Source organism: Colias eurytheme, chromosome 16 (assembly GCF_061535395.1).
Source record: "Colias eurytheme isolate Ceu_HAF_F1 chromosome 16, ilColEury1 Martin Lab GWU primary, whole genome shotgun sequence".
NCBI lineage: Eukaryota > Metazoa > Arthropoda > Insecta > Lepidoptera > Pieridae > Colias > Colias eurytheme.
The window spans coordinates 56,867-74,233 of record NC_142995.1 but is presented as its reverse complement, the minus strand read 5'-3'; the positions used below and the strand labels follow the sequence as shown (position 1 = coordinate 74,233).

General features: G+C 39.2%; 2 protein-coding genes across 3 annotated transcripts; one reads left to right on the top strand and one right to left on the bottom strand.

The window, feature by feature from the left end:
• Positions 1–328: 328 nt before the first annotated feature.
• Positions 329–7,412, bottom strand: Bsg (immunoglobulin domain-containing protein Bsg). Of its 2 annotated transcripts, XM_090110602.1 has the most exons (4): positions 7,159–7,412; positions 2,216–2,577; positions 1,754–2,121; positions 329–1,174 (listed from the first exon to the last, which is right to left on the bottom strand). In XM_090110602.1, exons 1-4 carry the CDS (start codon positions 7,229–7,231, stop codon positions 1,162–1,164), a joined length of 816 nt encoding a protein of 271 aa, XP_089966728.1. In that variant the 5' UTR covers positions 7,232–7,412; the 3' UTR covers positions 329–1,161. The 2 variants fall into 2 exon arrangements, with proteins under 2 accessions (XP_089966728.1, XP_089966729.1); XM_090110603.1 differs by lacking the exon at positions 329–1,174 and having other exon boundaries at positions 1,750–2,121.
• A 601-nt stretch (positions 7,413–8,013) lies between these two features.
• LOC149901493 (uncharacterized) lies at positions 8,014–10,843 on the top strand. The gene is made up of 8 exons (XM_090111135.1): positions 8,014–8,259; positions 8,751–8,920; positions 9,021–9,180; positions 9,335–9,429; positions 9,728–9,863; positions 9,977–10,149; positions 10,239–10,408; positions 10,762–10,843. The coding sequence occupies exons 1-8, from the start codon at positions 8,139–8,141 to the stop codon at positions 10,841–10,843; spliced, it is 1,107 nt and encodes a 368-aa protein (XP_089967261.1). The 5' UTR covers positions 8,014–8,138.
• Positions 10,844–17,367: the final 6,524 nt, after the last annotated feature.

The window sequence follows — 17,367 nt, the reverse complement described above, 5'->3', positions numbered from 1 at the left end:
ATTTTCAGCCAGTTCGTACAGACGTGTTAGTGTGAAAGTGTAAATATTGTTTCAAAATTTCGTGTGCATTTACATCAAACGAACAGAGCTAGCTAGCTAGCAAGAGCATTCTTTCGTGACCCCTTAGTCTGAACAAAAACACATATTCAGTGTTTTTCAGCATTAGAATCTTTTCAAACGCACTAAGAACAACGACAGAATGTTCTACGCCTGTTTACACTAAAATAATTTGACAGTGGGTTTAGAATGAGCATTCGCTCGTTGGATGTAAATGTACCCCTATAGGAATAAAAAAGCAGAAGTAGAGGGCATATAAATAATACAAAGGTTGGTTATTGTAACTTTATTGGTGGTTAAATCACAGCGTCACATCACACGACAGGTACTATGGAGCAGTTGCCGCTCGGAGCGGTGCTGCGGGGCGTTCGCTACTCGTCTACTACACTCTATCGGTGTTCATTTTACTCTTAATCGACAAGTTTATCCTAAAATAGTCTAAATGTGCTGCGTTTTCAGAAGACAATTGCGATAACGCAACCGTCGCATTATTTAATCGTATAACAATGATAAAAACGAGTTCTTGTCGATAACAAAATCACGAACGAGATAAAATAAGATTTCTTTAAATAAACAGGTAATTTCCCCGTCTTATGCGATCGCGTCGTATCGCTGAGACAACACTCGCAAGGTCGAACAGCAACATTAAAACGCGTTTCAAACTTGTATACAAGATTCTAATTTAAATGTTAATAAAAATCAAAAAAATAACTCGAGCACAATATGTTTTTAAGTACGACACTAATGTGGAGCAGCGTGACGATCGGCAACCGATAACGTAAGCTGGCGATTGAAATCTTTATAGATTACGTGCATTCGATTAAGAAAGATAAAAATAAAATATATTACAATCATTTTATTTACACGAGTTAAGCAAAAGGGAATTCGGCAGGAGCCGGTCGGGGTCGCCGGCTACGGAGCAGCTCGCGCGCACTTTCACAATATAAATTTATAACTAAATAACAATCTTATAATTTTTTGGTACTTCATTATTATAAAAAAATCTCAATATTGCAATACGCAGCAGATTCCTACGTCGCTGCTCGCAGATACCCCCCCTCCCCCTCCCTTCGGCCTCCCTCTGCTGTGGACGGCTCTCAAGACTTACGACTTCTTCCTGCGAAACAAATGTACAGAATTAATTATTAAATTAGTTAAAACCTGTTAAATTGTTGTAAGAGTTTATGTTTATACCGGGCTATAATTATAACAATAATTAAGACATAACTACCTAGTTGTAGATGTGATGTTTTACATTCTAGATTATTTTTATTTCATACTTAAGCAACATTATCATAAGTACAGTAATTATGTAAATGATAAATGTAAATAACTAATTGTTTTTGCAATAACATATTATTGTGTCGACGTCTAATAATTATACACTACATTGTTATAGGAAATGCTCTTACGGTGCATTTACATCAAACGAACATAGAGCTAGACTCTAGAGCGAGAACATTCTTTCGTGATCATTTAGTCAAAAATAAAACTCAAATACAGTGTCGTTCAGTATTATATATAACATCGCATAGAATCTTTTCGAACACACTAAGAACAACGAAAGAATGCTCTTTGCCAGTTTACACTAAAAGAATTCGACATAGTGGAGTTCGAATGAGCATTCGCTCGTTTGATGTAAATGCACCGTTACTCGTATACAGATATATTATGTATTATGTCAGCGGCGACTCACTGGTCGTGGTTGTCGGTGTCGGAGTCGTCGAGGTCGGGCTTGGTGCGGCGCTTCTCGTAGACGAGGATGATGGCGCAGAGCACGAACACCTCGGCGCAGATGCCGAGGAAGGGCCACAGCGCCGCGTACATGTCCTTGACGCGCAGCGTGGTGAGCGCGGGCGCGGGCGCGTTGGGCGCGGCGCAGCGGTAGCGGCCCGCGTCCTCCCGCGCGGCCGCGTCCAGCACCAGCGCGCCGTCCGGCACGCCCTGCTCGCTGGCGCCCAGCGACACGCGCGCGCCCAGCGCCGCCACGTCCGTGAAGTTGCCCTCCTCGTCCGTCGAGTTCGAGTAGCTCCACTGCACGCGCGGGTACGGCTTGCCGATCACCTGCCCCCCGCCAAAAAATTATTCAAATCATGTTGATTTATAAACGTCAAATTGCAAAGTGAAGTGAGTTAAGAAGAAGAGAGTCGACGCGTACCCTGCAGGTGAGCTTAAGCTTCTGTCCCTCGACGACGTTGCTGTTGGCGGGCAGCTTGAGGTGCGGGCGGCCGCGCACGTCCCACAGCTGCTGCTGCGGCTGGCCGGCCAGCGCGCACGAGTAGTTGCCGAAGTCGTCCTCCACGGCGCGCGCCACGCGGAACTCGGCGCCGCCGTGCTCCAGCTGGTAGCGGTCCTTCATCTCCCACACCTCCTCGAGCGTCGTGCCGTTCTTCTTCCACACGTACGCGAGCCCGCCGTCGTTGGCCAGCTCGCAGCGCAGCGTGATGTTGGAGCGCACGTCGTACAGCAGCTGGCGCGCCTCCTCTGCGCCGACCTCCGCCGCGCCCGGGCTCGCCTCGCCTGCGCGGCCAAATCGAACAATTAGGTCGTAGCCTCGCCGGCAATTGGTCTAATCCGACCGTTGGTGACGCATGTGACCGTCCTCGATGTACGTCGCATTAATGCGTCGCCCAGAAATTATTATTAATTAACAATCAATATAAATTTAATTATCAGAAGTAAATTAATAATAGAACACTCGTATCAAAATACAAACCGCGATTCAATAGGCGGAGCACGAAAAAAGGGTAGTGATCGAGAATCGACACAAAACTATTTTTTGTTGGATCTACTTTCTGGCGATGCTGTTGTTTATGCGAGGACATTTGTTTAATTGGACTTGAACTTTATAGATGAAGGGTTGCATTTTTAAAATAAAAGGACAACATTTTGGAATTATTAATTAACAACTAGTTAATGTTATAATTATTTCTCTCATTCAAATTTCGTGGCAATATTTGCATTTTGCACAAAACCTGACCAAATAGGGATTGGAAAAGCGGCAGGCATGTTAGATGATAGACAGCTCGTGCAAATACAAAAGGATAATAAATGTTCATATGTGATTGTATTTTCGATACAGTACATATGAAATACGTTATTTATTTCGTGCTAATGAGCATTCAGCACAAAAAGAGAAATAGTGATTTGGACTGTAGTGATCCTTTAAGTTGAAATTTAGGATAATAAATGGACTTTAACTGTATTTTGTAAATAACGGGGTGGAAAGATATAAATTACTTAAATAACTAATGGTTACAGTGGAGGAAAGAAGGTGGAATTCCTGCATCGAAATAGGGAAAATCCTCGACCTACTAGACTGGCCGGCCGCGGCCGTTAATGCCTCGATGAATGATTTCGGAAAGATGTATAATATGTTACGGGCAATTTGATACGTTCAGGCAATATTAATAATTGCCGGTCTGTATTCGTAATGCCCTACTTAATTGGGATGTGATGAAAATACCATGATTAATCACTTTTCCCTGTCATCATTATGTATAAAGCCCACCCTATTTATTTCATTTCATTTTGGCCAAAGTAATAAAATAGGTGAACTGGTGTTTTTTATAGCATAGTCGTGGTTTGGATAAGGTTGTTGGGGTGGGTTAGGTTCCTGTTTTTTTTAACTACCCAGAAATAGGCTCCGTCGGCTTAGACGCGGTCCCATTTATTACATTGCCCCTTCGACAAGTAGGGAATTATTAATACTGCCCGGTCCAAGTGATAAATTAATATCTTTGCCCTGCGCTCTTGGGCCTTATTAATAAAGCCCAGTTAATATATAGTTGAATAAATAAATGTTTGAGTTTGAATATATTATATTATATGCTCTGTAGCGAAAACATTTCGCTTGCGCGATTCAGAGCCATCAGCCAGGTGTCGCTACAGTTATCTATAATTGTTTGCATTAGCTGATGTTTGTTTATATTGGTTGTTGATTGTACCTCAATGTTTTCGACTTTGGTAATATTTGTACATTATCTTTATTTATTTATTTAAATACTTTATTGTACTGCCAACAAAAAAAATACTAAAAGAAAACTTATGCAAATTTTGAAAACTTATCTTTATTACAAATAAAATAGCTCTATATTTTAATGTAAGGCTTTCTAAGATGTCTACTCATAATATTAAAAAAAAAAAAAACGTAAAAACGTAATGAATAGGTAAGTATATCTATCTTAATTGCCGACATACGATTATTCTTATTTGTTAGGTACTTAAATAAAAGCTTATAATGGATCACTACCCTTTTTAAAGGGTACTGTTTCCTTGAATTAAACGTGATTCGATATTGTGTCAATACAAATATATTTATAGGTAATGTAAATTAATATATTAATGAGAAAGAAGAGAATTATTGAATTGATAAGATATTTTATAATTTAGGTATGGTAGTGCAAAAAAATAAAAAAGCGATCGGTTAGTCGCGCGCACACGCACGACGACGCCCTCGTGCCTTTGCAAAGAATTAGACGCGTGTGCGACGCGATACCGTCGAACGGTTGCCCAAAACGTAAACTTCGAAAATAACAAAAAGCTCTACGATGCGACACGGATAACGACGTGCTCGACGACTACCAATAACAATAAATACCGAGCGATCACGAATTCGTACAACTACAACAAAGCGAGATACTAACGACACGACAGTGATGTAGACGAGAACGAAGCGACTAACTACGGGAAGGCGACGAGTTTGGCGTCGGGCGAGATCACTACGCTACAGAGCGGTGAGCGAGCGCATGCGCGGCGGTACCGGCGGGGGCAGGCTGCACGAGCACGCGCACGCGCTGGTCGCGCTCGGGCGTGCACGTGTAGGTGCCAGCCAGGTGCGCGCGCGCGGCAGCGGCCCGCAGGCGCGCCGTGAGCCGGCCGTCGGGCGCCGGCGCCTCCGCCACGGGCCGCATCTCGGCGGGCAGCGCGCCGCCGTCGCGCCGCCACTCGGCGCGCTGCTCGGGCCGCAGGCGGCACTCCACGGTGAGCGGCGCGCCGGCCGACACGCGCACCACCGTCTCGCGCTCCGCCGCGCCCTCCGCGCCCTCTGCACCACGCACGCGACACCTTCACATCGTTATCGCTCCACACCCCACACCCCCACCCCGTTGCCCAACGCGCACAATCTTGCTTGCCACGTTCCGATACCGATTACACGAAATGATACAAAATCCAATTGCAATTCTTTTTTGTAACTATTTCCTACCTTATTGAATTCCATAGACATTGAAATACTGAATATACTTAGCAATGGAAATAATTAGTGTCATATGAGTTACAATTTGCCTCATAGACCAGAGTCGATAATTTTTACAGCAAAAAAGATCACAGTAGGATGAAACCCATTAGAAAAGGAGGGTCATAAAAATGAAAGGAAAAATAAATTACTGTCGAGCCGAATTCGGGAAGTGGGAGGAACCACAAACTTGATTACATATTTCAATTTTTTACCTAAATTTTGAGGTTATGTGAAAAATTGCAAGTACAACGTTGTAGAAATTTTTATTAGTACCTACAACTTTGCCATTCAACTTTTTTCCATAGGACGATAAACCATTTTTTACTCTTAAATGCTCCTCCACTCCCACTTCTCGAACTCGGATCGACCATATTTTATTTCATTTTTGTCACATTCCCACTCCTTTTTTAATGGGTTTCATTTACTTTGATAATAATGAACAACCAATTATCCATCACCAGTCCTCGCACTGAAATTGATTCAGTTTGTGTGATAAATGAGAATAAAAAAAAATCAGCTTACTAGAAGAGATGATAAAGATATAACTTAATTATCATTCAATAAATATTACTAAAAGAGTAATTAAAAGCCGGGTTGTCTGTTGTCATTGAGAATAGTGATAAGTAGTAGACGTCACTGCAGTAACACAAATACACAGTACTGCGGTGTTTGCTAAGATTCAGATAGCGTTGCTGATAACTAACTGCCCGAGATAGCAAAATCAACATTCCAAACATTCATTATATTCTTTTATTTTTAGATTTTCTATATTTTTATTCATGAATAAGTTTGTTCTGATTTTTTTCTTTATCTCAAAGCCCAAATGAAATCAAACTATTCTATGCATAATTCTTTAAACATATTTAACATAATTTAATCTAGTTACAGTATAAATTTCATTATTTTTTTATATTAACTGTTCTGTAATATACCAAAACATAATAATAATATGATAGTTCTTAAAATGTTCCTCAACTACATTTATACCTGGATAAACTCTATGCCACCATGTGACATATTATAATTTGCACACAATATCTATAGTGTATAGATATTATAGCAATCTCGATTGGTTATAATGACCTATCTGTCACTCTCATGGACAGACCCCCCTGTTCTAGTTTAAGAAATAGCATCGGTAACATTTTCTTCCAAATATGAGTCTGTACCACTCTCATTATCCTACTGTAGGTTTAATACTCAATACCTAGTACAATAATAAATAATATTGAATTAAGTCTAGTCTCAATATATCTTTAAATATTCAAACAAAAGGACAAACAAGAATCAAAAGATTTTATCAGTAGTTAGCTGTATTAATTTAAAATAAAACAGGATTTTAATAAATTAATCATTTTTTTATAAAAACTAGTGAGAAAGGAAAACATTTTTTGTATGAATATTCACTCACATTACATTTTGATCTACTAATTTATATGAAAATTATAGATTTGTTTCACAACTGACTCTATATGAACAATCAAGAACTAAACCAAATACGCAGATATTATCTAAAATTCTAATTATAGGCATTATGATTTTACCCCTTATAATATAAGAAAACAAGTACAATTATTGCACTCATTGTAAAAGTAATAGAGTAATTTGGAAAATGATCATTCAGGAATTTGGAAGCCATAAAAATGGACATCTACTGTAAATGGAGGATGGAATAATTGAAGTGACACCAATATGACATCATCCTATATGTAACGATGAGCCTTTCTGTATCGATCCGCAGCACAAAGCGCATGCAAGTTCTTTCCTCAAAATATCATTCACCAATGAGCTAAACATTAAATATTAATTTAAACGAGGCCATCCAGTTGGGTGGAATTAAAATTCATTTAATGTGTACTTACTTTGTGCTTCTGTTGGAACCAGGGCTGCTAAAAATAGAAACGCTAAAGGCAACATTATTCCAGTTCGAGCCATGATGGTGCAAGCACGATACTTCAAACAAGGAAACGCTTTAAAAAACAGTCACAAAAGGAACTGTGACGACGCCCGTTTTATATAAATATCAGCTGCTCCAAGCGCAATGCAGCAAAGTCGTATGTCGATTGTCGAATGAAGTGAATATAATATGAGTCATGAACAAAAAACAATGGCCGCCAAGTGCCAATGTTGCCACTTCCTAGTTTCGATATGGCAAAAACCTGCAAAAACCACAGCAAAAACGTGGCAAAAACAATGCAGAGACTCGCCATGAAAGAAGCCCCGTAGAAGCAGAGTTCATAATAGTGCCTAATTTATAATAATGTGGTAATCTATATAGGTATATTCTTCATCAATAATAAAAGTATTTGTTTGAAAAACCCCCATCAAAATCTGTTGCGTAAGTTTAAAGATCTAATCCTACCTCAGACCAGTTTTATCACTGAGTTTTATATACCTACCTACTGGCACCACAGTCCACAGGTAGCACGATGATTACTTAAGTGTGTTAAGTTTAGTAACAATTTACTAATCTGTGCATAGTGTTAAAGCAATTAGTGCGTAGACAGAGAAACTGTCTACGAATTAGTGCTAATGCTAATGTGCTAATGTTTTTGCGCACAGATAATAGATATGCGCTTTTATAATTTATGAAGTTGTCATGCGCATGCGCATAAATTTTTAACTGTTGAACACTCAGAGGGTTGAACAGCTGATTTTGACATCTGACAGTTAATAAGCTCGGTTGATCGAATTCGGTTCACTCCGGTCGTACTCCGGTTCACTCCAAAGAGAATACAAATACCAAATACTTCATTCACTCAAAAGTCAAACCGTGCTCAACCCAACGGTCTGCTTTGTTTTAAAATATTTATTGCGTGATACCTAAGGAACAAGAAAAAGTATGGATGTTTGGGAAGACTTGATCGAAAATTATGAAGGCTATGACGACGGTGACAATTTTTCAAAAGTTGTATCCAATGCGTCTTTAGTACTTGCGGAAGATTTGGCTGATTTTGAAATCGGTACAGTATCTATTATTATTTCATAGAAATTTTAATATAATATAACCCATTGTTAGTTAAACTAATAATAATTATTTTTATTTATTTATATCCAAAACTATATACCTATGAGGTGGAAACTAAAACTACAAATATTTATTTATTATTAAGCTATTGCATAGCTTCTATCGCGGGCCTTGAGCGCGGGGACCGAATCCAGAAATTCCGTAACGAAAAAACCTCACGCTCCCCACTCCGACGGGCACAGAGGTGTGGCTTGAAGGCATGCTATGCAATAGCTTTACCGCGGCAGTCCCCGAGTGCCACACGTCTTTTTTTTCTTATTAAATAGTAAGATTTCTTTAGAATTTACATTGTAATAAGCCACACTAAACTTTTTTGAAGAAAAAAGTGAAACATAAAGAGGTGGATGTATACCATAAACTCACATTAAATTAAAATGAGTAAACTGTTCATATATATATATATATATATATATTAATTTTGTGCAGAATGGGTTGTTTCAACATTATTGCATCAACCGGTGCATTTATTGGAAGTGATGTCGAGCAAACGCAGTGAGGAAAGATGGGCCAAGTGTGTTGTAGAGGCTCTGAAGCTTTTGAGCTACCTGGTTCAGAATCACAGCATCCCACACGAGTATTACCATCAAATTGTTCAGGTTAACAAATAATTGCATGTTTATGAACTATTAATGATTGAATGATTATGAACAATGTTAGCTAGTTTAGAAGTATGATGATATAAATTGTTGTCTCCAGGTGTGCTCCCTACACTATGACGCGACAGCACGCCAACATGCACTGACCTGTCTTACAAGCATCTGCAAGCACAGTTCTGCTGCTGGTCTTAATTTCTCCCGACACCTGGCTGCTCTCGAGGAGAGTTCTGTGTGCAAAGCACCTCTTGCCTTGCTAGTTGGTAAATATTATACCAGTTGGCAATATATCATTCATGAGTGTATACCAATTCTATTGACTCACTTCTCATTAAAAGTTTCATTTGTTTAAAATTTACTTTATGAGCTTTATGTAATCAGTGCGCGCCTGTGAACTTATAATCAAATATTTTACAGGTGCCATATGTGAATATCATCCCTATTTGGTGTCAGAGGATGTGCCCAAAGTTTGGCGAATTTTTCTAAATATGCTCGATTCAAATAAACTCACTGTAAGTGTATTTTTATTGTTAAAGTTTTTTAATAGTATAAATCAGTCAGATAGCATTTGAAATGAAAATGAAATGAAATGAAATTTGAAAATGTTGAATCTCCTGATTTTGCAAGCACAAGTTATTACCTAACATAATTGCAAGTCTCATAAAGATCTCTCCTTTTTTATACAATAATTAAAGCATAACTCACAGGCTTTAGGTCTGGCTTTTTTCTGATTTGGAATCGACCGTCTCCCTTAAATTTTACGCGTATAGTTTCATATTCCATAAAAATGGCGTGTGTGTCTTATGGTAGGGAGCCGCGCTGGGTGCGGTGGCGGTGGGCGCGGGCGGGCTGCTGCGCCACTTCGGCGCCGACCTGCCGCTCACTGAGCTGGCGCTGTTCGCCGACAGCGTGGCACGCGCCGCGCAGCTGCCGCGCTGCGAGCAAGGTTCGTGTGCGTCGCTCGCTCACAGTCGCATGAATACGCATTGGAAATCGGCAATCACTTAGTATATTGACCTGTTTTATCATATTATAAATGCGGTCTCTGTGTGGCGACAGCGGCCACGCGCGTGCTGTGCGAACACGCGGCGCTATTCCGCGAGCAGCTGGCGCCGCGCGGCCAGCTCCGCGCCGCGCTGTGGGGCCGCGCACGCGCCTCCGCGCCCGCGCGCCGTGCGCTGCTGCAGTTGTACGCGCAGCTCCCGCACACGCTCGACCGCCACCAGCTGCAGGTGCGTCTCTGTCTCCCCAGATATTCGTGGGAATTTTTCTATTGTAATACGTACTGCATGCTCTTGATCGTCTATATATGGTATTTTAGGAAATAACGGAAAAGGAGGTCGCGCCGCACATGTCGAGCAGCTCGGGCTCGGTGCGCGTGACGGCGCTGCGCGCGGCGGCGCTGTGCGGTGCGCTGGAGCCGCTCGACCGCGTGCACGTGCCCGCGCTCGAGGCGCGCCTGCGGGCCGCCCGCGCCGGCCCTGCCGACATGTTACTCGTACGTATCACTGTTTATTCTCCTACTTTTGATGAGAATGAATACCTTGTTTATACATATATGTATATTAAATGTTTTATTTTTGCGCTGGGAAAAAGCATTAAAGATCTTGCTGCACATTACCACATTTGGGTAATGAGCATGCAGTATAGACGCTCTCTGCTTCCTGCTGAATGCGCTGGCATCAGCGATAGTAGGTTGGAATTATGTAATATAATTTGAAAGGAAAATACTCTTAAAATTGTAGTTTAATAAATTTTTTCGTGAGGGTTTTCACACATCTTATAATATAACACAATCTGATAATATAATATAACCTGAAAGATACATGTGCTATTGCAAATAGATGGCATGGTGCATCGAAAACGGAGTGTTCGGCAGCTCGGAGCTGCTGCGCGCGGTGCTGGCGGGCGGCGCGGGCTCGCTGACGGGCGCGGGGGCGGGCGCGGGGGCGGGCGCGGGGGCGGGCGGCGCGCGCCTGCTGGCCCGCGCGCTGCTCGCCGCGCCGCTGCACCTCGCTCAGGTATTGAGGACACACACAATGCACAACTGTAGGCCACGACCACTTGGTGTTCACACAGTGGCGCATGTCTCATTGCTGCCTGCCAAACCACTTGCGATGGACGTAGAAGTAGTTACGGCTGCGGCTATTTATTTACTGTTTACAAGTATTACAGAAGTGTGTACCGTCACAAAGCTATACCGGGCTCAGATTGATATAAATCAATAAACCTGAAAGTTTCTTCATTGCTCCACGATACTGACATTTTAGGCGATCAAAAATTCTAATTCTAGCACGCAACAAAAAAGTGCACTATCCCGGTCGACTGTCGGTGAGGAACTAAACAATGGCCGATTGTGTGAACACCACAGGCCACGCTACGCCACGATTCCTTTGAAGTGTCCCCAAAAATTTTCAAAAATTATCGATAGTGGCCAAGAAATAGATGCAATATATATGGATTTCAGTAAGGCGTTCGATAAGGTGGATCATTCGCTGCTGCTAGCTAAGTTGTCAAGGGTTGGTGTTCATGGTCTAATGTTAAAGTGGTTTGCAACTTACTTAGACAATAGAACGTCAAAAGTTACGGTTAATGGCTATGAATCGCAGCCATTTGTAGCTACTTCGGGTGTTCCTCAGGGCTCGCGCTTGGGGCCTATTTTGTTTTTAATTTTTATTAACGATTTGTCCTATGAAATTAATTACTCAAAATTTATACTTTTCACGGATGACTTTAAAATATTCAAAAATATAAATAATTCAGAGGATGCTAAATTTCTTCAAGACGATCTAAATAGAATTTCAGTATGGGCAGTTTCTAACAAGCTACCGTTAAATATAAATAAATGCAAATTTATAAAATTTTCCAAAAAGTTACAGCCACACTCATCTTCGTATTCCTTAAATAATACCATCCTTGAGGAGATACCCCAGGTGCGAGACTTAGGAGTAACATTCGATAAAAAACTAGGTTTTATTCATCATATTAATAATATAGTTACGAAATCTCTAAAACTTCTTGGATTTATATGGAGGAATTGCAAAATGTTTAAAAGTGTTTTACCCTTAAAAATTGTATACTGTTCATTAGTAAGATCTCTCTTGGAATATTGTTCACCAGTCTGGAATCCATCTTATCGATGTCATATAAAGAGACTTGAGTCTGTCCAGAAAAAATTTCTTTATCTACTTAGTGTTCATCAACAAAAACTTAAATCTTTAAAATCATACGACCTCAGATTAAACTTTTTTAAAATGGAAAGTCTTAAACATCGGAGATGGATGGCAGATCAAATGTTGTTATACAAAATTGTTACTAATTCGTACATTTGTCCTAATCTTCTATCAAAAATTAATATAGCTGTTCCGAGGAGATACTCTAGGAAAACCAATGTATTTTTTGTCAAAAGATATAGAACCAATTTAGGCTTCAACAGCGTCATTGCTAGAGTTTGTCGGGAACATAATAGATTATTTAATAGTACAAAAGTTGACATCAACTTCCTTAGTTTGTTTGCATATAAAAACGTTTTACATAAAAATTATACTGATAAGAATAATGTTTTCTGATTAGAATTTACACTACGATTAGAAGCTATAATTTGATACAACTCAAAAACGCATGTTGTATTTGCCTGTAATTGGATCTACATCTTGCAATGCATGCTAATTATGTCACATACTCAAAATATATTATAAATCTATACATATAATAAAATCGTAGGAAAGTCAAAACTGTACATTGAATATTTTTTTAAAAGAATACATAATCCATGATCTATAATCGATATAGAAGCCAAAAACATAGTTTTTAGAATTTTTGTCTGTTTGTCTGTTTGTCTGTTTGTCTGTTTGTCTGTATGTTTGTCCAGGCTAATCTCAGAAAGTACTGCACGGATTTACTTCAAATTTTGCATGAATATTACTAACAGGTCGGGTCAGGCTGTTATATACATATTATCATGCTATCACCTGCGGGGGAGGAGCTGTGAACCTTTATTCTTCTTACGTATTCTCTGTACTACGACAGCGTACAATATAAAGACTCATGTTTAAATGTTGTTTTTGAGTAAGCCATGCTATTGTCTACCTTTACACTATAAAAACTACATCATTTAAGTAATTTTGGCAGAGAAACAGTATAATGAATCTTAGTAGTATAAAGACAAATTTAAAACAGCGCCATCTATGAGATTTCATTAAAATTAAATCAATTTACATAATATTAACGCTCCTTGGAAATTCATAATTTAAATATTATGAATTATGATGTTGGTGAGGTTGTTTTTTTTTAAAGTTAAATAAATAATTCATATCTTCCCAGAGTCCATTTCAGGTGCGCTTATATTTCATGTGAATATACTAAATTTTTATAAGTGAGGGTAGATGTTTATTATTTGATGTCAAGCAAGACACCATTACAGTTATATAGGTAATAGACGCAGTATTTGTATTCTCTTTGGGTAATAGTAGATAACAGTGATTGTGTTCATTGGTTACATTTTTAAAAATCTTCGGCTTTTTTTTAATTTTCGCCTTCTTGCGTTCCCACAAAAGGTAAGTTGTAGCTTTTATATAGTTAGACTCATGTTTTTAATTAGTTAAAGTTATGACAAAATAAGAAAATGATGAAATTTTATTTTTATGTATAACTTTTACAAGACTATATTATACGCCCAAAGAAGGTCACTTTAGTTCTTGATAAAACTTTATTTGTTAGTAGCTTTTTAATAAAATTAGGTACTTATCTTTTGATTTTTTTTTTTATTTACAGATTCAATGTTCATAAAAATTGACGATTTGCGTGAGGATGTAGTGGAAATTAGTAACCTTGCGCGTGGTCAATCAATACATATAATAAAATTCTAGAAAAGTGATGTCTGTACAATAAAAATATGTAAAAAAAATAGCAGGGGTTATTATTAAATCGATCCCAAACCCAAAACTGTAGTTATAAATTTTTTTGTCTGTTTGTCTGTATGTTTGTGCACGCTAATCTCAGAAACGGCTTATCCGATTTAGATGCGATTTATTATTATTTATTAATATATTGTGGTTATCTTCATTTAACATTTAGTGTTTATTTCATGTTAATCGGTTCGTAAATAAAAAAAAAGTTATGACCATTTAAGTATTCACGGCGAACATTTGCTAAGGCATTCTATTGTACACTATACAGTGTACGATAAAACGTAAGTTATCTGTTATACGCTACAGTTTTTCCAGGTTATAAATGTCCAGGTGATCATATTGAAAGTCCCCAAGGGTGGGGGGGGTAAGCTGAGGTAGTAGGGGGGGAAGGGGTCAAATTAGAATTATGCTTACTTCTAGGTAAATTTCATACATAAAATGTCCTTTAAATTATGTCGTATTATATTTTTAACCCCCGACGCAAAAAGATGGGTGATAAGTGTTTGACCGCTATGTGTGTCTGTTTGTGCCACTGTAGCTCGCTAACAGGTAATACGAATTAGATGCGTGTTAGGCAGCATATTTTCCGACGCTGGTTCTTAGATAAAGTGTATCAAAATCGGTTCATCCATTTATTATACCTAGGTATATAGAGGTAAAAGTGGGAATGTGGGAAAAAATATTAGTTATATTTTTATCCAATTCAGTTTATCCATTTATTAGATTACAGCGGTAAAAGTGGGAATGAACAATAATCGAATGTGATCAAATAATATACTCAAGCGGCATATCAAAATATAAAAGAGCAACGTATTTTATCGAAATCGGTTCATCCGTTTCTTACATTTAGGGGTGACAGTGGTTAGATAAATAAACCAAATGGAGCATCAAACGACAGGATATGACGTGTACATAATACATATAGGTATAATTAGATAATATGGTTTACATCAAAATCGGTTCTGCCATTTACTAGGTGTGGAAAGAGAAGGGTTGAAAGTCTGTGAAAGAAGAGGGGGATATGGGAGCGGGAGGATAGCCACACCCTGGAAATTTTGAACTCTACTCAAAGCCACATAGGCCTGGCTCTTGGCAATTTTTTTTTCCTAAAGATACCACTTCTTTTGCCACTGTGATCCATTACAATTTGTGCACGGTTACGGCCCAACTTAAAAGATGTCAAGGAGCAACAAACTTATAGATATCAATATGATGTAGGAATGTAATATGGAGGTAGAGGTCAAAAACTCACTTGAAAATATCACATGAAAATAAGAAACCGAAGTTAAAAATTTAAAAATTAAAAAGAAAAACCCAACGCAACGAAGGAAAAGGAATAAATAATAATTTTACAAACTTCCCGACGATCTTTAAAATTAAGTACCATTATAAAAAAAATATAATTGTATATGATATGATAATGATGGTATGGCAGCCCCGATGACTTTTTTTTTTAAAGTGAAACTTTTATTTCATCGTCTCAAACTTTTTGGTCTGTGTAGCGCATGTCGCGTGACGGTCGGCTGCCGAGTAGGTATAAAGCAGTGTTCGGAACCGTACGATAATTATTATCGTACAAATACGATAATTTTGTGCCTAAGTTTCACTTTTACCGTGGTTTCATAAAACCACACAACATTTTTATTTTTATAAATATTTAAAATGGTATTTATTTTTAAAGATCTTCGGGAAGTTTGTAAAATTATTTATTCCTTTTTCTATGCACTTTTCTTCGTTGCGTTGGTTTTTTTTTAATTTAATTTTTATTGCACGGTCTAAACGGTTTAGTTACTACAGGCGTGAGACAGGAAAGATCTGAGCGCTGAGACAAACGTCAAAACGCAAAGGAATAGAATCCGCTATCGATACTAATTATTGTCATAAGCGTATGATGTTTTGCTAAGGATTTGTTCACCTTACCAACGACGACGACGACCACGAACAAAATTTTCATCCAGTCGTAATTTAACAAAATTGTGCTAAACACAATTAAAAATAAATTATTAAAATTTCCTGTCGTTCTGGTGATTGGAATTTTTATTTTTGAGATCAACGAATGAAAAAATAGATTTTTCGTAGAAACGGTGGCTCCTAGAAAACAATGTATTTGAAGTTTTTTATAGATAATTTTACCGTTTCTACCTGTACCTTAGCAAAACATCATACGCTTAAGTCAATTAGTATCGATAGCGGATTCTATTCCTTTGCGTTTTGAAGTTTGTCTCGGCGCTCAGTTGCTGCATGATATATTGTCAAAAACATCCATACAAGAAAGGAAGAAAAATAAATTTGCTCCCTTCCCTCATGGTGCCTAAAAATAATATGACATAATTTAAAATAAATTTTATGTAGAAAATTAACTAGGCATTTATTTTTTATTTTTTAGCTCAGTTTAGTAATAAATTTTACTAAGAGCGTATACGCACTATGCGGGTAACCGCATTGCGGGTAGCCGTCCGGCTGACCGCAAGCACAATTATTATGTACGTAATATTCATTTCTATGCGCACTGTATGATATTGATATTAATGAATATTACGTACATAATTGTGCTTGCGGTCAGCCGGACGGCTACCCGCATAATGCGTATACGCTCTAACAGTTCTTTTAATTATTTATGGTAGTACGTGTTTATTCAATAAAAGTTAAGTAGTCACCTACTATGCAGTCACTATTCCACGCGGACGAAGTCGCGGGCACAGCTAGTATAACATATAAGATGTACATCTGTTGGCAAATCAAATAAATAAAATAAAAAATCCGACAACTCCCCGATTGCGCACCACGATTGACAATTGTCCGCCATCATATACCATTACCCCCTGTACACAATGGCGATGGCCTGTAATCGGTCAGCATGGGCCATTGTGTACTGAGGCCTTTATATTTTTATTGTATTATGCTTGCATAGTATGTACCTATGTCAGTATATATCTATCGAAACTTATAGTTTATCAAAATCAAAGACCCGCTACACTCTTATAGTTGTATTTGAAAATCTACAACTAATTTTGTCAGACCTTCTGTATATGGGCAGAAGAAAAAAAAAATCAAAATCAATCCTCCTCGTCGTTGTTTCAAAGAAGGACGGTTACGAATTCACCGGAATTTTATATACGCATTTGTTTAAGACCGCAGTCAGTATGTTGGTGGGCGCGAGCTGCGTCGCCGAGAGCGCGGACGGGTGCCTGGCCGTGTGGCGCCAGCTGCTGGCGCCGGCGGAGGGCGAGGGGGTGGAGGGCGAGGGGGCGGAGGGCGAGGGGGCGGAGGGCGAGGGGGCGCCGGCCGAGTGGCCCCCCGCGCCGCCCGCGCCCCGCGCCGCCCGCCGCCGCGCCCTGCTGCTCGACCGGTTCGCGGCCTGCGTGCTGCTGGCGCTGCGCACGCACCGCGCGCGCTGCCCGACCTATCTGCGGGTGCGTATCGCCCCGACCCAATGCGAACCGTTTCAAAACCAATATATGCATAATCTAATATTCTCTTTATAATATTGACAGTTTATTTTGTTAAAATAAGATCGTATGCCATCATAGCGAGAGTAAA

Bases quoted from the DNA above. Each gene is read 5' to 3' on its own strand.
- Bsg (XM_090110602.1), bottom strand. From the start codon at position 7,231: ATGGCTCGAACTGGAATAATGTTGCCTTTAGCGTTTCTATTTTTAGCA. The intron at 2,578-7,158 runs GTAAGTACACAT...TTGGCCGCGCAG, and splicing joins GGTTCCAACAGAAGCACAAA to GCGAGGCGAGCCCGGGCGCG. The intron at 2,122-2,215 runs GTACGCGTCGAC...GGCGGGGGGCAG, and splicing joins AGCTTAAGCTCACCTGCAGG to GTGATCGGCAAGCCGTACCC.
- LOC149901493 (XM_090111135.1), top strand. From the start codon at position 8,139: ATGGATGTTTGGGAAGACTTGATCGAAAATTATGAAGGCTATGACGAC. The intron at 8,921-9,020 runs GTTAACAAATAA...TGTTGTCTCCAG, and splicing joins ATTACCATCAAATTGTTCAG to GTGTGCTCCCTACACTATGA. The intron at 10,150-10,238 runs GTGCGTCTCTGT...ATGGTATTTTAG, and splicing joins TCGACCGCCACCAGCTGCAG to GAAATAACGGAAAAGGAGGT.